This window comes from Balaenoptera physalus, assembly GCF_965194825.1.
Source record: "Balaenoptera physalus genome assembly, chromosome: 10".
NCBI lineage: Eukaryota > Metazoa > Chordata > Mammalia > Artiodactyla > Balaenopteridae > Balaenoptera > Balaenoptera physalus.
In genome coordinates this window covers 52825041-52848923 of record NC_138889.1, presented here as the reverse complement: position 1 = coordinate 52848923, position 23883 = coordinate 52825041, and the positions used below count along the sequence as shown (strand labels likewise).

At 37.6% G+C, this 23883-nt stretch overlaps 1 protein-coding gene across 9 annotated transcripts in view; it reads right to left on the bottom strand.

The window, feature by feature from the left end:
• Positions 1-1270: 1270 nt before the first annotated feature.
• The window catches only part of PRCP (prolylcarboxypeptidase), a 70869-nt gene continuing 48256 nt past the window's right edge, over positions 1271-23883 (bottom strand). For 8 of the 9 annotated variants that reach the window (XM_082410180.1, XM_082410182.1, XM_082410184.1 and 5 more), the window contains exons 8-10: positions 11591-11755; positions 10460-10647; positions 1271-2018 (exon numbers count right to left, since the gene is read on the bottom strand). In XM_082410180.1, the coding sequence (XP_082266306.1) occupies positions 1802-2018; positions 10460-10647; positions 11591-11755 (570 nt within the window). In that variant the 3' untranslated portion in view covers positions 1271-1801. The remainder of the gene's footprint in view (positions 2019-10459; positions 10648-11590; positions 11756-23883) is intronic. The other variant, XM_082410188.1, reaches the window with a different exon arrangement.

Sequence of the window (23883 nt, the reverse complement as noted above, 5' to 3'; positions counted from 1 at the left end):
ATAGAAAAAACATGTACATAAAAAAGTCATTTTTTGACAACTTTTCTCTTCACAAAAATGCAACTCATCCAAACAATCAATATTAAGTGAAGTGGCAAAGTATTTTAAAGATTTTAAGTAAAAAAGGTTTCAATGAAAATATGCTAAAATAAATATAGCCTAAAATAAATAGTAAGAATATCCTCCATTAAGCCCATAAACCCGGCATTATATAACTTAGTTGACAAAGAATAAAAACTAGTATTGTCTTGACCCTTAAATTCCCACCCCAGCAGACTTTTCTCTGATGCTGAAATGAAAATAGTGACCAAATGCTTTGATGGACAACTTATTACAATGAGAACTGAAGGCTTCCAAAACCAGACAAAGATTTTTCTGTATCTCCCAGATGCCAGGGAAAGTAAGGGGAATATTTCAGTCTCCCACCCAAGAATTAACATTATATCTGCATTTTATAAAAAAAAAATAAGTGCTTTAGAAATACTCAAGCTCAAGATACAATTTTTAAAAAGCAGAAAATGTTCCCAAGGCAGAGTGAAGAAAAAAGAACTGAGAGAAAATAAAAGCAAACAAGGGAAGAGAAATCTTTCAACAGAGTAGAAACTGTTAGTCTCTCTCTCTGTCCCTGAAAGGTTTTGATCCAACCCTATTTGTTATCCTAGAAAAGCTCTTCTGAAGAAAGGTCTCAGTGTAAGAACTGCTTGAAAGAAGCCAACCCCTTGGAAATAGGAACGGCTCAGCCATTTATTAATGTCAAATATGCTGCCTGCATGAATTAGTCAGCTTGTCTTTTGGAAGCCATACAGAAAAGTTCTTGTGCACCTGCCTCTTAGTGTCCTGACACTTCTGGCTTTAATGACAGTATACCAATCACCAGAAAATAAAATCTAAAAACCAAAATGCTGAACATAACTATATTCTACCTTCTGAATAGCTGATTCATCAGTTTTTAAAGGCTTCTTACTGAAGTATCATCAGTAACCACAGAATATAACTTGCTCAGATGTAAAAAGAAAAGGAAAACAGAGTCATTTTCCTAAACTGGCAAAACCTAACCAAACTACCACAAAACTGACCTCAGAAACAAAGAGAAACGGAGCAGAAAAAGGCCAGATTTCTTACTGGCAGTACCATGGTGGCAAATATCCCAGAACTAAGAAAAGCTGCCAAATAGAAGAGAGAAAATTAAAGGACTTTCCAAAAACAGCCAAGCCCAGTGCACACAGCATTCCCAACAGCTGGAGTGAGCTTCAGAAGCAACACACAGGTATAAGGTCCAGCCCTATTCTTTATTTACAGCACAGTTCAAAGTCATTAGATCAAGCACAAAAGAAATGGCTCCCATTTCCTGGTTTGGCACTGGATATCCTTCCTACCAGCTGCAATTACATCATTTTTATCCATCTTCTGCTTTTCCTTTTGGGAAAGTAGAGGAGGGGCAAGTGACAAATGGGCCAAAGAGACTTCAACTTCGAAACCAATAAATCCCTGCTTTCAGAGAAACCAAGGAAGTGACTCCCCCTCTTGTGAAAGGCAGTCAATACTCTGCTCCAGTTATCAAGGCCACTGATGGTGTGGGAAAGCTGTCATGAAGAGATTCTTCCTGGAGGTGGCACAAAGATGGCAAGGACTCAGGTCATTGGATGGCTGCTATCACCACCATCACGTTCTCTTCTATCTCAACCTTTGCCACACCAAATCTAATAAACAAGGGAAAGTAATTATGTACAGAAAACCAAAGTGAATGGAAATGTGGGTGGAATGAACTTAAAAGAAGAAACTGAAAATGATCGAACGTTACTCAGTGCATCTTTCTCAGACTTGCATAGAAATCTTTGATCCACTGCTTCATGTGTCTAACTTCCAAGGAGCGGGCTAATAGCACAGTGACGGGATCAAAGGCATTGTTGGCTCGGAGGTCTAGATGATGCGCTCCCTCTGGGATGACGATCGCAAGTAAGGTGTCTGTAATATCCTTAGTTACTCCACCTCCTGACCAGGGGTCTAGTTCACCATTGCTAAGTGAGGGAAAGAAAAAAAAAAAGATTATTAGTTTTTTATATCTACACAAATATAAGATAGGAGAAACCTATTATATGCATAACACCTAAAATTATAAGCTTATAACCTGGGGGATTTGATCTGAGGATTTAATCTGTCATATAGGAAGGTGCTTTATCCTGGAGTTTGACAATATTTCTGCAAGCAGGTACAGAAATAGGACCAGAGAAGACTGAAGGTGATGCCCCATGAATCAACCTAGATTGTACTGGGACTTGGAATTTAGAAGACTGAATTCCAATCCTGGCTTCATCACTCAAAAGCTGTATGACTTTACACAAGTTACCTGACTCAGTCTCCTTATCTGTAAAGTAGAGTTAACAAGGCCTACCTCATAAGGTTGCTTCAAGGGTTAAATCAGATGCTACATGTGGATATGTTTAATAAGTGTCAGGCACATAGGAGTCCCTCAATTAAAACCAGTCTCCTTCTTTCCTAAGACCCAAATACCAAAGTGATAAAGAAAAATTTCCATATTTAAAAATGCTAATTATCTCTTGGCTCTTTTTAAAAAAAAACAAACCTTCATTTTTTTAAAAAAATTTCCCTCTTAGTATAGTACTTTGGGAAATAGGGTGGTAGGACTGAAAAAACTGCTCTGAATCTAGAATCAGAACTTTTGGGCATTACTCAAGATACTCATTTTACATTAGCTTTAAAATTAAGGAAACGCTATTAGGTTATCAGTCCTGGCTGGTGCACACAACACATTTCAGAATGATGTAAACAGGATCAGTCATTGAAACAGGATACTTAGTTTAGCTGAAAAAAAAGCCAATACAAACACAGACAGCATCCCTAATAGTATTTGTTAACAGCTTTGTTGAGATATAATTCATCTCCCACAAAATGGACACTTATATCGTACAAATTCAATGGTTTTTAGTATATTCAGAGATGTGCAACCATCATCACGATCAATTTTAGAACATTTTCATCACCCCCAAAAGAAACCTATACTCACTGGCAGTCAAATCCCCATTCCCCTCTACTACTTCCCCTCACTGTCAGCCCCAGGCAACCACTAATCTACTTTCTATCTCTATAGATTTGCCTATTCTGGACATCTCATATAAATGGAATTATATAATGGTTGTTTTTTGTGATTGGCTGCTTTCACTTTGACATATTTTCGTTTCATCCATGTTGTAGCATGTATCAGTACATTTTTCCTTTTTATTGCCAAAAATATCCTATTGTATATGGATACGCCACATTTATTTATCCATTCATCAGATGCACATTTGTGTTGTTTCCACTTTTTGGCTATTATGAATATTACTCCTATGAACATTTGGGTACAAGTTTTTACATGGATGAATATTTTCATTTCTTTTGGGTATATAACTAGGAATGGAATTTCTGGGATATACAATGACTTAACCTTTTGATGAACTGCCAAACTGTTTTCCAAAGTGAGTGCATTTTATACTCCCACAAACAACATCTGAGGGTTCTAAATTCTCTGTATCCTCACCAACATTTATTATGTGTCTTTTTGATTATAGTCATCCTATGTGGGTGTGAAATGGAATCTCATTGTGGTCTTGATTTGCATTTCCCAAATGACTGATGGTATTGAGAATTTTTTTCATGTGCTGATTGGCCATTTGTATATCTTTTTTGAAAAAAATGTCTACTCAGATCCTTGCTCATTTTTAAATTGAATTATCAATTAAATCATTTGATCCATTTGAGTTAATGTTTTTGTATAGTATGAAATAGGGATCCAGCTTTATTCTTTTGCATGTGAATATCCAGTTTTCCCAGCATCATTTCTTGAAAAAAACTATTCTTTCCTCAATGAATTGTCTTAGCATTCTTGCAAAAAATCAATTAACCACACAGATAAGGGCTGACTTCTGGATGGTCAATTCTCTTCCACTGATCTATATGTCTATGTTTATGCCAGTATCACACTGTATTGATTACAGAAGCTTTATACGAAGTTTGAAATCAGGAAGTATGAGTTCTTCAAATTTGTTCTTCCTTTTCAAGACTGATTTAGCTATTTTGGGTCCCTTGCATTTTTAGATGAATTTTAAGATCAGTTTGTCAATTTCTGACTGGTTTAAAGTTTACAAAGCCTTTCATATTTGACCTCACATCATACCAACCACGTGAGGTAGGTTTAATTACAACTCTTATAGATGAGAAAACTAATGCCTAGTGAAGTTAGAAGGCTTACTCAAATCAAGCCTCTGAGATACAAACTCAGATCTTGTAACCCTATTCCAACGCTCATTTTATACTACATTGCATTTCATGGACACGTGACTGCTGTTGGAAATCAACAGCACATACCATCTTGGCTTGTGTGGTGCAGAGTAAGAAGAGCACAACTTCGGGATCAGACACACCTGGGTTCCAGTCCCAGGTCTGCCTCTCATCTTCCTAATCTCATGGAAGCTTAGATTCCTCAGGATATAACAGGGGCTGAAATACCTGGATTTAAGTACCTGGCCCATGGTAGGTATTAGGTCACTTTTCCCCGTACAGCACCTCTTGGTATGTCTATCTATAAATCACTTGAAATCACTTACAGAACATTTTAACGTGTGTTCTGACATTTGTTTAATGCACATTCTGTTTTGCTGATATTGTTACGAAGCCTGAAATAACAAATCTTCAAGGTCATATTATCAGACATATGAAATTATTTCCATAATTTGCGTAATCATTTAAGAAAAACCTCTCATCTATAAGTACAATCTATACACAAATGACTATCAAATAATATCTTTAGCCAGAACCTTTCCCCTAAACCTCAGGACCAATATTCAATTATATACTTGACATTTTTACATGGCAGTCTAACGAGACATCTCGAGCTTTCAGGTCCAAAACAGAGCTCTTGATACTCTCCAACTCCCAACCAGCCCTGCCACTATCTTCCCAATCTCTGTCAATGGCAACCTTATCTTTCCAGTTGCTGGGCCAAAAACTTGTTACTTTTTAATCTCTCTTTCATACCTAATCTGTCGACAAATCCTGTCAGCTATAAATTCAAATATATCCAGAATTTGAACTCTTCTCACCACCCCACTGCCGCTGCTCTGGTCTAAGTCACCGTTATCTCTAGCCTGAATAGCCTTTTAACTGATCTTCCTGCTTCTACTCTTGTCTCCCTGCAATCTAATATCAATACAGCAGCCAACTTGATGCTGTTAAACTCTGAATCAGGTTATGTCACTCCTCTGCTTAAAACACTCCAAGTTTTCCCATTTCATTCAGAGTAAAAACCAAACATGCAGGACCTACAAGTCTCTAAATGATCTGGGCCCTCTGCTGCCTCTCTGATTTCATCTCCTGCTACTCTCTCCCTCCTTAACTCCACTCCAGCCACAGTGACCTTCTCACTGTACCTGGAGGAGAACATGCTGGGACATTTACCTCTCAAGGCCTTTGCCTCTGCTTACCTCTCTGCTTGGAGTAGCCTTACCCCACCGAGCTCCTTCCTCCACATCACTATTCAAAAGTCACCCTTGGTGAGGTCTTCCTTAGTCACATCATCTAAAGCTTCAAACTTCTCCCCACCCACCACCAACATTTCATAACCCTCTTCCCCTTATTTATTTTTTCCCCTTAGCACTTATCTCCTTCTAACATGCTTATAAGTGCTATCTTGTTCATTATCCATCTCTCAAACTAGAACTCTCCAAGGGCAGGGCTTTTTGTCTGTTTTATTACTGTATCTTCAGCACCTGGCACACAGTAGGAGCCATACAAATATTTATTGAATGAATGAAAAAAGAATGTATCTAGTTATTTGTAGCCTTACATCAGATGCCCTACACAAAAGAGATCTATAAATACACGCATGCAAGTTTAGGAACATGTAAATCACTTCAGTACTTTTTACATGGGAAAGCAGACTTCACATAAGTGGTTCATATAAATATATAGAGACTGACCTTCAGCTATGTGTAATACTGGCAAGAAACAATGAACTAAGTCAGCAGATCTAAGTTTTATACCCTAGTAAGCCACATGACTTTGGGTAAGTCACCTGACCCCTCTGAACCTCAATTCTCATGTGTATTAACAAAAAAAAAATTTGTTTAAAGATAATGCCCCTCACTCACAGAGATATTGTGAGGCCCAAGTTGAATAATATATGTGGAAATAAGGTATAAACTATAAAACACTACATGAATGTGTAGCATTATTATAGTTATTATCATATTCTACAAGCATAAGAAGTGTTAATACTTCTGAGAGGTAAATGAATAATGAAAAGGGATGCGATAGCATTTCTCACAGAAATCTGGTCAGAAAACTAATGCAATCAATTTTCTAGGTAAATGTACAAATTAAAAAAGAAATAAGCATTTAGGTACGTTAAATACATGTGTGTTTGAAATATAAGTTTAAAACCCCTGTTCTACCCTCACCACACTTTTAACCACATTTTTCATCTTAAAAAAATTAATTCAATTGCAACTTAACAACATCATTCTTGGGGGAAAAAAAATCACTCCAAAAATGTACTTTTTTTTTTTTGGTTTTGTTAAAAACAAGAGGAAAAACTCACATGCAAAATAGGAGCCTTAGTTTTCAACTATGTGATAAATTTTTAAAGTAAACTACACAAGGCGTTGGATTCTCTTAAGTGAACAAATGGCCTTTATCATTATTGCAATTTGACAGGACCAACCCAGATAGGAAACTCTCCATTATTTGCAAAACAAAAAAGCTATCCCAACAGCCACATAATAAGCAAACTGCATTTGATTTAAAAGGTCATCTGAATCAGCCTAGTGGCTTAGCAACAGTGTTTGGAGTTGCTGAGAGACCTAAGATGCACATGGACTTGAATTTCTTGGTCCTAGACATGTGAAAGCTAAACCAGTCACTGGGAAATTTACAGGAAAAAAAAAAATACTGGCTTTCGTGAGAGAATCTAGATGCCTGGATAAAATTCCCAACAGTGAGCCTCACTTAATTGCTGGCAACAATTAATTTGTCTGAGAAATGATGTTAAACTAACCAGCTTCTCAGAGACTCCTTTTTGGATTTCTATTTAAATAACTGAAAATGACCATTGGTAAGATAATTTCTTACCAACTGGAGTTGGGGAAAAAATAAATCCTTCCAACAAAACCACTGTGGAATAAGAAAATTGCTGAAATGGAACTATTAATAGCTACAATTAAATCCTCATTCATTCAACACATTTACTGAGTGCCTACTATGTGTCAGGTACTGACTGAGTACAGGTGACTTAACCGTGAACAGACAAAACCTCTGCCCTCACAGTGCTCACTTCTATGATAATCTATCTACTCCTCGAAGTAACTCTGGCAGGTAGTCATTATTTCTAACTCATATAAATTGGCAATTTGCCTGAGGCCACGCAGCTCATTCAGGGTAGAAGCAGAATGGCACCCAGGTCTCCCTGACTTCAAAGCCCAAGCTCTTAACTGGCAAATCTCTAATCCAACAATTAAAAACAGACTGAATTTTCTAACCAGAAAAGCAGTCACAGTTGGATTTGTGTGAGGTGATTTGAGAGAAGCATGAACATAAAATACACTTTCCACATGGTTCCTCGGACATTTTCTTACTCATCAACCAGTAATGTTTTCTAGCTGATAGCCACTAAGTAGACAGAACAGAGACACCTAAAGCTGCTCTTTTACTTTCAGAATGTGCTTTCTTCAGAAAAGCAGTAGAATTTTGAATTTTTAAATAACTTAAGTTTTACATTGAATTCTTCACACCTAGCAGCATATGGGAAAAGATTTCTTTTTAAAAGTAGACTTGCCACGGGGCTTCCCTGGTGGCACAGTGGTTGAGAATCTGCCTGCCAATGCAGAGCACACAGGTTCGAGCCCTGGTCTGGTAAGATCCCACATGCCGCGGAGCAACTAGGCCCGTGAGCCACAGCTACTGAGCCTGCGCGTCTGGAGCCTGTGCTCCGCAACAAGAGAGGCCGCGATAGTGAGAGGCCCGCGCACCGCGATGAAGAGTGGCCCCCGCTTGCCGCAACTAGAGAAAGCCCTCACACAGAAACGAAGACCCAACACAGCCATAAATAAAATAAATAAATATTTAAAAAAAAAAAAAAAAGTAGACTTGCCACTGCAGAAAGATAAACCAGCATTTTCATATAGTTCTGCCTTTAAACTTTCACATGCCTCTGAAGCCTTTCTGAGCTTTATATCATTCCTCATCCTTATCAAACACATTAGGCATCCACTATGTGCCAGTCACTGTAGCAGGTGCTAAAGGCACAGAGATGATTAAGACGAAGTCTCTGTCATTGAGAAGTTTACAGTCTCATGGGGCAGATAGAAACACACATAGATAATTTCCACACAGGGCGCTAAGGGACAGTCACAGGCCTTAGTGGAGCTAAGTGTGTGGGGGAAACCTAACCTCCCTGGAGGTGTCAGGGAAGGTTTCTTGGAGGATGCCCGAGCCTTAGGAAAAAGAAAAAAGAGAAAGGAAAGGACATTCAGGGACAAATAGTCCCCTGTTGGCTAGAAGGTAAAGTACAGGCTGAGAGTATACTTCCATTTATTCATTCAACGTACATTTTTTGAGCATATATATTTGCTAGGTCCGGGCCAAGTACTTCGCTGGGTTAAATTTTTTAAGCATCACAACAACTCTGTGGGTGATTTTACAGAAGAGAAAACTGAGAGTCAAAGAGCTTAAGTAATTTAAGACAGCTCATTCTGCCTTTGCACAACTCTGTTAGGAAGTCCTTTCTTACACTGAGCTAGAAGTTTTTAACACTGAGCCATAATTTCCACCTACTGGCTTCAGTTCTACTCCTCAACCTTTTTTCACAAAATCTATCCTTTCCCCCGATGATGATGATGATGATGATGACAATGACGATTGTTATTTTGATACCCTGAGGAAAATAGTAGAAAAGGACAAATGGATCACTAAAATACTCATCTGTAATGGTTGAAGCCAATAAAAAAGGATAATGTATTTGACGAAAACTCAAATATTAAAACCTTTATACAAGGATTTAAAGACTCCACTTAACAATTCAACTTGAACTTCAGCTTTGAGCTTTACAGCATCAGCATGCTAGAGAAATCCATATAAATACTACATGGAGGTAAGCTCCTAAAGAAAAACAAGAACATGACAAAGTACTTCCTCCTCTGAGGCAACAAAGATGACCTTGGACACCCAAGGCTTATACTTAAGCCTTTTTCAGTTCTCTCAGTCCTTTCATGTTTTCCTGATTTCAAACATCCTAACTTGGCAGTTTCCTTAAATACCCTAAATATCCTTATTTGCTCAACTGTCACTTCATAAGGCTGAGATGAAAAGTATAGTTTTGAAGACTCCTATTGAGGACAAGGAAAACAATTTCAGGAAATTAAAAAGAATCTTTAAGTTTTCCATATAGGGGGGGCAGGTACCCTACTGAGTGAGAAAATAGCATGAACCCAATAAGACAGAGGCTCTTTTGCAAAATGGGCAGTGCCACTGGCCTAAACCCAGAGAGTGATCCTTCAGTCAAAACAGCATTCCTCACTCCTAAAAGCTATTGGCCATGTCTAGAAGGTCAAATGTGACTGTTTAGAAGAGTTTGTAAAAGAATGACATTTACAATTTAAACAATAGGTCCAGGTTAAGGGATATGTATGGGTATCTCTCTACTATCTCCATATAGATTTGGGGAAATTTTTTAATTAAATGGTTGCTATTTTAATAACTAACAACCTAATATTCAAGCCAAAACATGGAAATTTTGAAGTCGCAATCAGACACATAGAGTCTACTCAATTAACTCCAACGTGAACCAATACCAAATATGACACTACTAGTGCAGCAGTGTAACAGAAGAACAAACACGGGTTTTGTAGTCAGACACACCAAGGTTGAAAACTGACTTTATCACTTGGTAACTAAAACAAAGCTGGATGAGTTTTGGCAAGTGACTGCTCACAGTGACCTTCACTTTTCTCCTCAGTAAAAAAGGGACTATAAAAACTGCTTCCAAGGCTTGTTGTGAGAATTGAATTAAGTAATTTATTTAAAGTGCCTCATACAGTGCCTGGGACAGAACAGAGTGGGCACTTCAAAAGTGTTTGTTAAATATATATTAAAATTTTTTATTACCATTGATAATAATAGTAACACAAATTGAGAACAACAGATGATGCTTCATTTTGTGTTGGAGAGTATTTTTTAATATTTTAACTTTGTTGCTGTTGTTTTTAAGCCTTTAAGCATACTGGTAATAGAGCAAAAATTCATATCACCTCTCAGCATCCTCTGTCTTTCAAGGAGTAGAAAAACATGATGGATACCACTGCTGTATTCTATATCGTTGTAACTGCAGCATTTTCCTGGTTCTCTTTTCTCAGCTATTCTAAAAATGTCTCCGTCAACCAAAGTTTTCTTTGGATCAGCAAAAATTCACCTGAAAATGATGTTCGTGTGTGAACTGATGTTTTTGCCTCCATACATAGTAGGGATCCAAGAGGGCCTTGGTTTCACACCCCACTGTTTAAAACAGTCATCAGAAAATTCCTTAAAGTTCCACGAGTGAGGTTCGAACATGTCATCAATACCATTAGAACAGAAGGGCATGACCATTTCTGTGCAGGTCTGAAAAAGCAAACCAGGAGAGATTCCAGTGAGAAGATGAGGCATAAAATGTTAAATAAATTGTCCAAGGTCACACAGCTTATAAGCAGTAAAGCCAGGGTTTGAACTCAGGCAGTCTGGCTTCAGAGCCCCTGTTCTTTATGCCATACCACCTCTCATTATTCCTGGAAAGGCGCAGCTGAGAAGTCACAGAAGTTGGGGCTATACATTCCTTCTTTGCAAACTGCTTCATTTCACATCTATTATCATATTTAATCCTCAAAACAACTCTGGAGGAAAAGCATTACTATTATTATTACTAGTCTCATTGTACAGATGAAGGAAGGAATGGAGGCTCAGACAGAATCAAGTTAGACTCCCCCTTCTTTTCTGTGTCCATAAAATGCTACCTTTATAGGACTTACCAAGATCTACTGTAACATTAGTTTAGTTACCTATCATTTCCACCAAGCTATATTTGATGATTAGATCGTATCTCATTTACCTTTGTGTCTTTAGAGCCTAGAAAAGTGCCTGACTTGTGTTAAGTACTCAGAATATATTCTGTGATGATTATATACCAAACTGAACTAGTATATATAAGACAGGTAAACAATGAGGTCTTACTCTATAGCACAGGGAACTATATTCAATATCCTGTGACAAACCATAATGGGAAAGAATATGAAAAAGAATATATATATATGTATAATTGAGTCAATTTGCTGTACAGCAGAAATTAACACAACATTGTAAATCAACTTTACTTCAGTAAAATAAATTTTTTAAAAAATGGAATTGGTTTTTAATGAATATATGAATGAGGAAACTTATCCACAGTCTCAAAGTACAAGGTAACAGAGCTCAGATTTGGATCCAGGTGACAAAATCCTGCAAATTCTCTGTTATAGCACAACCATATCAGTGAAAAGTAAGTTCCACTTGGGGAAATATACACACTTACCTGATAGCTCCAACCCAGGGCTCCCAGACTGCTGGTTGCTGTCTCTGATATATTCAGGCATCTCGCCTGGCCCGAATAATTGTAATATACATTAAGAGCTTGGAAAATATTCTGCAGCAGCCATGTATCAGATACATTGGGATTTTTCAAATACTGGCACACTACCTGTCATTTTAGAGAGATAAAAGGGAGAAGAGTTGAATATAAATATAAAATTACAGTTTAATAAAACAAAGAAGAAATATGAGTTTGATTTGATCATAAAACAATCTTAAGCATCTAACGGCATTGCCTGACAATTTCTATCTATTGCATATAACCACCTTCATAAATGAATAAACCTTTCAAATTACTCCCCAAACTATAGAAATAAACCAAAGTCATTTGCATGGTATGCAAAGTCCTCCCCACTTACCACTCTAGGTTTATCTTCTGCAGCCTTTGCTCCAGCCTAGCAAAACCATTCCCACCACACCAACTTCTTTCCCTCCTCACTGCCTTCGCTCACACTGAAATGCCCTTTTCCCACTCTCCCACTCCACTAATTGCCTGGCAAACACCAACTTATCTTCCTCAACGCAGCTCAAGTGTCACCTCCTCTACGAGGCCATTGTTGCCTATGCCCTCAAGTCAGGGAGAACTAAATCACTCCCTTCTTTGTGCCTCCTCATCCTGTGCCTATTTCTATCAGAGCTGATACCGCACTCATTTGATTCCAGAATGTCTCCCTTGGCACTTAGCAAGGCATCTGGCAGCTAAATGTTTGCTGAATGAATGACTATATTTTTATGAAAATGCAAAATTTATGAAATTTCTTTTGGAAAAACTACACCAAGCTCCTACATCTGTAACATTATAAGAAGCATATCAGGCAGCTCCCCAGTTCAAAATACTCCTAACACTTGACTATAATCAGAGCTAAAAGTCACAGGTAATACTTGGGGTTGGGAGCGAAGGCAGGACTGACTAGTCAGGGACATGGGGAAATTCCAAGGTTATGAAAATATTTCTTATCATCATAGGGGTCTGGATTATACAACAAACAACACACGATTTGTATGTAAATTTTACCTCAAAAACATTGTAAACAAATATTGAACTCTAGATAGTGATGTTAAAGCTGAAGTATACAGTCTATATTTCATTTATTTCTGCTCTAATCTTTCTTTCTTTCCTTCTACTGACTTGGAGCTTCACTTGTTCTTTTTCTAGTTCCTTGAGGTGTAAATTTAGATTGTTTATTTGAGACTTTTCTTGTTTCTTGAGGTAGGCATTTATCACTATGAACTTCCCTCCCAGAAATGCTTTTGCTGCATCCCATAAATTTTGGTATGTTACATTTCCATTTTCATTTGTCTCAAGGTATTTTTTAAATTTCTCTTTTAATTTCTTCTTTGACCCATTGGTTGTCCAATAGCATGTTGCTTTATCTCCAAATATTTGTGAATTTTCCAGTTTTCTTTGTGTAATTTACTTCTAGATTCATACCACTGTGGTTGGAAATGATGCTTCATATGATTTCAATCCTCTTAAATTTACTAAGACTTGTTTGTGGCCTAACATTTGATCTATCTTAGAAAATGTTCTATGTGCACTTGAGAAGAATGTATATTCTGTTGCTTTGAGATAGAATGTTCTATAAATATCTGTTAAGTCCATCTAGTCTAACGTGCTGTTTAAAACCAATGTTTCCTTATTGATTTTCTGCCTGGATAATCTATCTATTGACATTAGTGGGGTATTAAAGTCCCCTACTGTTCATGTACTGCTGCCTATTTCTCCCTTTAGGTCTGTTAATATCTGCTTTACATATTTAGGTTCTCCTATATTGGGCACATAAATATTTACAAATGTTTTATCTTCTTGTTGAATTGACTCCCTTATCATTATGTAACACACTTCTCTGTGTATCATTATAGTCTTTATTTTAAAGTCTATTTTATCTAATATAAGTATAGCTACCCCAGCTTTCTTTTGGTTTCCATTTGCATGGAATATCATTTTCCATCCCTTCACTTTCAGTCTGTTTGTGTCCTTACATCTAAAGTGAGTCTCTTATAGGTAACATATTGATGGGTCTTGGTTTTTTATTCATTCAACCACTCTATGTTGATTAGAGAATTCAGTCCATTTACATTTAAAGTAATTATTAATATGTATGTGCTTATTGCCATTTTGTTCATTGTTTTTTGGCTGTTTATGTAGCTCCTCTAGCTCCTTTCTTTCTTTTTCTCTTGCTCTCTTCCTTTGTGGCTTGATGACTTTCTTTAGTGGTATGTTTATATTCCTCTCTCTTTATCTTTTGTATATTTACTACAAGTTTTTGTTTTGTGGTTACCATGAGGCTTACATATAACAATTTATATCGATAACATTCTATTTTAAGTTGATAACAACTTAAGTTTGATCCCATTGAAAAGCTCAACATTATTACTCCCCCATTATATAATTCCCCCAATTTATAAGTCACATTCTAGATCTTTTTCTCTTGTGTATCCTTAACAAGTTACTGTAATCATAGTTATTTTTACGACCTTTGATTTTTTTGGCCTTCATACTAGCTTTGTAAGTAATTAATCCACTATCTTTACTATATATTTGCCTTTCCAGTGAGATTTATTCTTTCTTATGAGTTCTTGTTACTACTTAGTGCCCTTTCTTTCCAGTTTAAAGAAGTCCCTTTTAACATTTCTTATAAGGCTGGTTTAGTGGTGATGAACTCCTTTAGCTTTTGCTTGTCTGGTAAACTCTATCTCTCCTTCACTTCTGAATGATAACTGCCAGGTAGAGTATTCTTAGTTGAAAGGTTTTTTCTTTCAGCACCTTATATACTGTGTCTTTCCCTTCTGGCCTGCGAAGTTTCTGCTAAAAAATCTGCTCATAGTCTTATGGGAGCTCCCTTGCATGTAACAAATTGCTTTTTCTTGCTGTTTTTTAACATTTTCTCCCTGTCTTTAACTTTTGACATTTTAATTATACTGTGTCTTGGTATGGGTCTGTTTGGATTCCTCTTATTTGGAACTCTCTGGGATTCCTGGATCTGGAAGATTAGAGACGCTTTCACCTATTATTTCTTCAAATAAGATTTCTGCCACTTTCTCTCTCTCTTCTCCTTCTGGGAACCCTATGATGTGAATGTTAGACCACCTGATGTAAATGTTAGTCTATAAGTCCCTTAAGCTATTTTCACTTTTTTTTCATTCTGCTGCTCTGACTGCATAAGTCCTACTGCCCTGTCTTTGTGTTGACTGATCCTGTCTTCTGTTTCATCTAATCTGCTGTTGAACCACTCCAGTGTAATTTTTTTCAGTTATTGTATTCTTCAGCTTTGTGACTTCTACGTGGTACTTTTTTTATATTTTCCATCTCTTTGCTGAAATTCTGTGTTCATCCATTCTTCTCCCCAGTTCAGTGAGCATCTTTATGACCATTACTTTGAATTCTTTATCAGGTAAATTAATCTCTCTCTCATTAAGATTTTTTTCTGAGGTTTTACCTTGTTCTTTCATTTGGAACATATTCCTCTATTTCTTCATTTTGTTTGACTCTCTGTGTTAGTTTCCATATAGTAGAAACAACCACCTCTCCCAGTCATGAAGGAGTGGCCTCGTATAGGAGATGAATCTTGTTGTTCAACCCTGCCTTAGCGCTTGGGTGTCTTTCAAACCTTTGTGCTTATCCAAGAAGCCTATTATATTTTTAATAACTCCAAGTAGTTGAGGACATGCCAAAACCTGTCAGCATCCCAAAAGGGAGGATCTTAGCTCTTTCATTCAGGATGACTAGGAGCCAGACCCTCAAGCACCAGCTTTTAAAAGTATGCAAGTATATACAGTGTTGTGGGACTGCAAGCATGAGCCCTGTTGGCCACCAGAGTCAGGTGATCTGGAAGTGTCCATTGGGCAGTCACAAAAAACAGGGCTCCGAGATGAGTGTATAAGCTCTTTTCTAGGTGATATCAGCAAGCTGAAGCAAGGCAGAGGGAAAGCACCAAGGTGACATCCATGGCCTACATTCCTTAAGAGCAGCTTTGCAGGCCACTAAATACGTGTTAAACATGAAGCCTGCCCCTCAGGCAGAAGCTCCAAACAAGCAGAGAAGTCTCCTTCACAAAAAGACTGGGGGGTGTTCCTCAGTCTGCTGTCTATGCAGTGCCCTGAGGGTGGCAGCCTGACAAGAACCATATCTCCAGTAGCACAGTCCCATGGGACTCAGGAGTGTAAGCTCCAGCCCCCAGCCACCAGAGCCAGGTGATCAAGGGGTGTCCCCTGGGTGGGAGCCACAAAAACTGGGGCGCCAGACATAAAAACCAGGGCACCAGACACATGTAAAGCTCCCCTCCAGGAAACACTGGCAGTCTGGAGCATGGCAATAGAAGAAAAAAAAAATTAATAAAACTAAGACCTGGATTTTGAAAAATAAAATTAGCAAATCTTTAGCCAGAGTGACCAAGAAAAAAAGAGAGAGAACTTAAATAAATAAAATCAGAAATGAAAGAGGAGATACTATAGATACTACAGATCCTGTGTATTTCTGATACCACAGAAATACAAAGGATCACAACAGAGTACTATAAACAATTATATGTCATCAAATTCAACAACCTAGAAGAAATGCATAAGTCCCTAGAAACATGTAGCCTATCATGACTGAATCATGGGGGACTTCCCTGGCGGTCCAGGGGTTAAGACTCCACGCTTCCACTGCAGAGGATACAGGTTCAATCCCTGGTTGGGGAATTAAGATCTCACATGCCATGCAGTACAGCCAAAAAAAAAGACTGAAAAATGATGAAACAGAAAATCCGAACAGGCTGAATACTAGTAAGGAGATTGAATCAGTAAACAAAAACCTTCAAAAAAACAAAAGTCTAGGACCAGATGGTTTCACTGGTGAATTCTACCAACATTCAAGGAAGAATTAATATCAATCCTTCCTAAACTCTTCCCAAAAAATAGAAAAGGAGGGAACACTTCCAAGTTCATTTTACAAGGCCAGAATTACCCTGATACCAAAACTACATAAGAATGCCACAAGAAAAGAAAAGTACAGGCCAATCTCCCTGATGACCATAGATGCAAAAATCCTCAACAAAATATTAGCAAACCGAATTCAATGATACACTAAAAGGATCATACACCATGATCAAGTAGGATTTACCCAGGGAAGCAAGGATGGTTCAACATCAACAAATCAGTCAATGTGAACCACCATATTAACAAAATAAAGGATAAAAATCATATGATCATCTTAATAGATGCAAAAGAAGTATTTGACAAAATTCAACATCTATTTATGATTAAAAAAAAACTCTCAACAAACTGGTATAGAGTGGACATACTTCAACATAATAAAGGTTGTATATGACAAGCCCAGAGCAAACATCATACTCACAGTGAAAAGCTGAAAGCTTTTACTCTAAGATCAGGAACAAGACAAGGATGCTCACTCTCACCACTTTTACTCAACATACTATTGGAAGTCCTAGCCAGAGCAATTAGGTAAGAAAAAGAAATAAAAGGCATCTAAATCTGAAAGGAATAAGTAAAACTACCTCTATTTGCAGATGACATGATATTATATATAAAAAACCATAAAGGCTCTATCAAAAAACTGTTAGAGGAAATTCCCTGGCAGTCCAGTGGTTAGGACTCCACACTTGCACTGCAGGAGGCATGGGTTCAATCCCTGGTCAGGGAACTAAGATCCCACAAGCCATGTGGTGTGGCCAAAAAAAAACTGTTAGAAAAATTAATGAATTTATTAAGAAAAATCAATGAATTCAGTAAAGTTGCAAGAAACAAAACCAACATACAAAAATCTTCTGTGTTTCTATATACTAATAATGAACTATCAGAAAGAGAAATTAAGAAAACAATCCCATTTACAATTACATCAAAAAGAATAAAATACCTGGGAGGAGGTATTTTAGACATGAAAGACCTGTATGTTAAAAAATACAAGACATTAATGAAAAAATTGAAGAAGACACAAATAAATGAAAATATATTTCATGCTCATGGATTGGAAGAATTAATATTGTTAAAATATCTATACGCAAAGCAATATACAGATTCAATGCTATCCTTATCAAAATTCCAATGACATTTTTCACAGAAATAAAATTTAAAATTCTAAAATTTGTGTGGAAACATAAAAGACCCCAAATGGCCAAAGCAATCTTGAGAAAGAACAACGGTAAAGGCATCACACTCTCTGATTTCAAACTATATTACAAACCTGTATTAATTAAAACAATATGGTACTGGCATAAAAACAGACACATAGATCAATGAAACAGAATAGAGAGACCAGAAATAAACCCATGCATATATAGTCAATTAACTTATGACAAACAAGTCAAGAATATACAATGGGGGGCTTCCCTGGTGGCGCAGTGGTTAAGAATCCGCCTGCCAATGCAGGGGACATGGGTTCAAGCCCTGGTCCGGGAAGTTCCCACATGCCGTGGACCAACTAAGCCCGTGTGCCACAACTACTGAGCCTGCGCTCCAGAGCCCGTGAGCCACAACTCCTGAAGCCTGGGCGCCTAGAGCCTGTGCTCTGCAACAAGAGAAGCCACCACAATGAGAAGCCTGCGCACCGCAACGAAGAGTAGCCCCCGCTCACCGCAACTAGAGAAAGCCCACGTGCAGCAACAAAGACCCAAAGCAGCCAAAAATAAATAAATAAATTTAAAAAAAAGAATATACAATGGGGAAAAGATAGTCTCTTCAATAAACAGTGTTGGGAACATTGGACAGCCACATGCAAAATAATGAAACTGGATGACTATCTTACACCAGACACAAAAATTAACTCAAAGTGAATGACTTCCATGTAAGACCTGAAACCATAAAACTCACAGAAGAAAACATAGGTGGTAAGCTCCTTGACATAGGTCTTGGCAATGATTTTTTTTATTCTGACACCAAAAACAAAAGCAACAAAAGCAAAAATAAACAAGTAGGATTTCATCAAACTAAAAGCCTCCTGCATAGCAAAGGAAACCATCAACAAATGAAAAGGCAACCTACTGAATGGGAGAAAATATCTGCAAATCATATATCTGATAAAGGGCTAACATCCGAAATATATAAAGAACTCATACAACTCAACAGCAAAAAAAAAAATCCGATTAAAAAATGGGCAGAAGATCTGAATAGACAGTTTTCCAAAGAAGACATACAGATGGCCAACAGGTATATGAAAAGATGCTCTACATCATTAATCAAAAGGAAAATGCAAATCAAGAGTACAATGAGATATCACCTCACATCTATTAGAATGGCTATTATCAAAAAGACAAGAAATAACAAGTGTTGGCGAGGATGTGGAGAAAAGGGAACCCTGTGCACTGCTGGTAGGAATGTAAATTGGTACACCACTTTGAAAACAGTATGGAGGTTCCCCAAAAACTTAAAACTAGAAATGCCATATAATCTGGCAATTCCACTTCTGGGTATTTACCCAAAGAAAACAAAAACACTAATCCGAAAAGATATATGCATCTCCATGTTCAATGCAGCATTATTTACAATGGCCAAGATATGGAAACAACCTAAATGTTCATCAATGGATGAATGAATAAAAGAGGTATGGTACGTGTATACGATGGAATATTATTAAGCCATAAAAAAAGAATGAAATCTTGCCATTTGTGACAACATGGGTAGACTTTAAGGGCATTATGCTAAGTGAAATCAGTCAGACAGAGAAAGACAAATACTATATGATCTCTCTTATATGTAGAATCTAAAAAAAAAAATTTTTTGTTTGATCCCTGGTCCGGGAAGATCCCCCATGCTGCAGAGCAACTAAGCCCGTGCGTGAAAACTACTGAAGCCCATGCGCCTAGAGTCCGTACTCCGCAGCAAGAGAAGCCACCGCAATGAGAAGCCCGTGCACCACAACAAAGAGTAGCCCCCGCTCGCCGCAACCAGAGAAAGCCCACGTGCAACAACGAAGACCCAACACAGCTAAAAACAAATAAATAAATTTATATGTAAAAAAAACAAAGAAACAGAACTGAACTAAACTGAAAGCTGCAAAAACCTTTCAAGCCTAAAGCAATAAGGAAATGCATGTTGAAGAAAAAAGGCAAAAGATTGTTTTACTATTCTGACAACTCTCAATTATTCATGGTAAGTCAAAAATACCTAATTGCATAGCCCTTTTCTCAGAAAATGTTCCTGAGAAATATGCCAATTAGAAATACTCAAGAATGTATGGAAATCAAGAACCAATCATAGAATTTATTAAACTATCTAATGCCAACAGTTGATCAGCATTCTTTCCTGCATGTGGACACCCCCACTGGACTTAGCTCTTTCAAAATGCAGCACAAAACTATGGAGTAGAGCCATGCAATGCAGAGAAGAGCATTATGTTCAAGCACAGCATGGTAGATGAGGCTGGGTGACAGTGCAAGCTGGGCAGGGGGAGAAGGGACTGCTGATGTGCAGCAACAAGTGGCCTAAAACTCTCGAAGAGAACAGTAACAAGTGAGTGTGACTCACATGCTGGCATCAGATCCCCTCTCAGAGCTAGAACACTGGGCCTCTGTCAGGCAAAGAAAAGGAGTCCCTATGAATAGCCATCTCTGCAAACAGCAGTTACTGTCACTCCCTAAAAGACACAAGCATGGCTGGGGACTGGCACCAGCTGACAATACTTGGGTTTTGGCAGCCCCACTTACACAGAGAGAACGTCCTGGTCAGAAACTTGGCCTCTGCTGATAGAAATTCCATGTCCAGATTAAGGGCAATCCTGGGCCCACTGTCCTCTGTGAGGTCAGAGCACCCCTGGAGTACTGTGTCCAATTCTGAGCACCACACTCTAAGAAGGACACTGACCAACATGAGGAAATTCAGAGGGGAGCAATCAGGATGGGGAGTTGAGGAATAGTTGAAGAAACTCTATAATTGGTCATCTGAATCATTCCCAATCTTTTACTATTGCAAGTAAGGCTACAATAAATATCCTTGGGGCTAAATCTATCTATCTATCTATCTATCTATCTATCTATCTATCTATCTATCTATCTACCTATCTACCCTTGTTTTCTTGAGATAAATTCTTAGAGGAATTACTGGTTTGAAGGAAATAAACATTTTTAAGGCCTTTGCTACATCATGTCAAACTGCCTTATAGAAAGGAAGTACCAGTTTATAATTCTACCAGTATGATAGAGAGAAGGCCTGAAAAAATATCACTTAAAATTTGTTTACAAATATTTAAAATAAGAGAATTTTGTTATTTTAGGTGTTTCTGTATTTCCTCTCTAACTCAAAGATTCTGTGAGTCTAAGTATCATCCTCTAGATAAAAGACACACTCTCTACATTTCTCTATGTACAGCTGACCCTTGAAAAACACAGGTTTGAACTGGGTGGATCCATTTATACACGGATTTTTTTCAGTAAATATATAGTCAGCCCTCCAAATCCACAAGTTTGGCATCCATGGATGGACATTTCCACCTGAGGTTGACTGAATTCACGGATGGGAAACCCATGGATACAGAGGCCCACTGACTATACTATACCGTTTTATATAAGGGACTTGAGCTTCCATGGATTCTGGTATACACAGGGGCTCCTGGAACCAATCCCCTGAGGATGCCATGGATACTGAGGGAAGACTGTATTCCATTAAGAATTTTAGTAGCCAAGAGTAAATAAAGTTTTCCCAAAAATACTTAAATTATACTAGCAAAACCTCAGCACTATTCCCATGCTTATTCAAAGACTAGTAATTCAACAGGAGATATTCATATACTTTTATTAAAGAGCTATAGGATACACAAAATACTTATGTAAATGTTAAGCTGAAGCATATGAAATTGCCATGTTTATAAGTCAAACACAAATATTGATTGGCATTTTTGGTTCAACCTCATATAATACTTCAGCCTAGGCCTGATAATTTGCAGGTATTACCCATCTGATGAGGGCAAGCACTTGGTCTGTTGATTATTTACTTAGGGACTGTGATCTAATCAGACAAGGAAAGATTTTCTGCCAACCACTTCCATCCAAAATACTCAGCACTGAGGTAGCCCCAGTACTACACTTTCCATTTATTTTGTAGACACTAGCAAACAGTGTCTTCTAAACAATTTCTACAAAAGGCACAGCATTCCTACTTAGACTATAAATCTACTGATAAGGGGGCAGCTGGGGCTGAGTCTGCTAGTAAAACTATTGACTATTCCTTGAGGTCAGGTGCTTTCCCTACAATGACCCAGGGAGAAACATATAATAACCATCCGCATTTCACAGAGAAGGAAATAAGCTCAGAGAGGTCTGCTACAGATACACAAATTTAAAACTGTGAATATAAGTTCTGAACCCAAACTTTGGCTACAAAGTCCTGGTATACCAATGTCTCTTTGACATCATATAATAACAATTATATGCATATAACTAGCATCAACTTAGTGCTTACTATACACCAGGTGCTATTAAATCCTCATAATGACCCTAAGAAGCATTATAATTACTATTATCCCCATTTTGCAGTTGAGGAAATTAAAGCACAGAGAGGTTAAGAAACTTCTCCAAAGTCAAACAGCCTGGAAGTAGCAGAACGGGGATTCAAATGCAGACCCACTCTGAAGCTTCCATTTGTAACCACTACACTACACACACTCAACCTAGAAGTTATAATATAAGAGACAAATAACAACACGAACAGTACCTAAACATACCTGTAGCCTCATGCTTAATTTTTTAAACAAATATTTTTTTATTCTTAGATTATATTTTTCTAAGTTTATTTGTTTTAGGTAGAAACTTAGATAGAAGGGATTCTGTGGCACTATAAAATTACAAAACTTATTATGCAATAGTGAAAAGGAAACTGCAAAACAGTAGAGCAAAATGAGGTTCAGGAAATGGACAGACTTAATTCACTTTCTACTTCCTAGAACAAATGTGAACATTCAGGAAAAACGTAAAAAGAGCCTAAGAGGTCCATTTTAATAATTCTGTTTTAAAGAGTGTAGAAATTATGGAGATAGTAGAACATTGTAATCTTAGTACCAAACTAATCAGCTCTGTACCCAAATATTTAGGTTCTGCCCTTTGACCCATGTACACCAGAGAAAGTAAAGATAATGAATTGTTTAAAAGCTTTAAGTGTCCCTGTACCTATGAGGATAAGCATTTGAATAAGAGAGAAAAAGAAGGCAAAGAAAATGTTTTTAAAGAAGAAGGAAAGAAGATAGGTTAAAAAAAAAAAAAAAAAGACCAATCTCTTCTCAGAGAGTATGGTCCATCCACATTAGAGAAAGGATTAAGCAGATACATTCAGCTTTTCTAACAGATTTTCTTTCTCTAAGGCTTCAATACCCCTCTCACCCTCACTCAGATAATCACATTAGTTTTGTCATTAAAAGCTCCCTTTTCATAGAATGCACCTAAACCGCTTAAACCACCCAGAGAGGTCGCATACATTATCAAACACCAGGACAAACGGAAGAGATTTTCCATCTTATATCTTATTATTTCACTGTATCTATCTGCATGCTCAGGAGGCTAAGCCAAAAGATTTGGCGAGTTATCAGCTGAAAAATGATTCCAAAATAGACAAACTCTACAGTATCCTTTAAAACTGGTCTTTAAGCTGAGAACTGAGAACTAGCAGTTTTTATGCTGACAGAGCAGTCAAATGACAGAGGGGTTTTCTATTTCCCTTTTCTCTTCTTCCTTGTGTTCTATCAGCCAAGTCCATGATTATTTCTGCATGAATGTTGCAGCTTCTGTTAACAGTAAACAAAAGCAAATGGAGTCTGAGTGTACATGGCTCAAAGATAAATTAGAAAGGATAATATTTGAGTTGACATGGAAAATGGCATTCAGTTGCTGCATGTGGATACTTCAGAACTGTACAAGGTCCAGGCAGAATTGGAAATCACCTGCTTTTTTCATAACCCAACTATTACATATTATCTCACCACCCTAAGCCTGAGTTACAGACTCAGAAAAGGACGACTGTTTGTCAGCCCTTTAAAAAGGAGGAAGTGTATCAGAGGGAGGAGGAGTCCTGGGTAAATGGAACTATCCAAGTGAAAGAGCAGTCCCCAACTGGGTAGTGTTCCAGGGATTAGGGGGTTGGGAGAACAGAGACGGGGTCAAGAAAGGAGAAACAGAATGAACAGTGAAAGAAAGTGATCTGAAGCTAAGAGTTTGGAAGAGAGGCATGTAGTGGAAAAATTCTGAAATCAGATAGGATAAAATTAGAGATAGATGTAGGCAATGGAAGTTTCTCAAGCAAAAGGCAAAGAGAGAC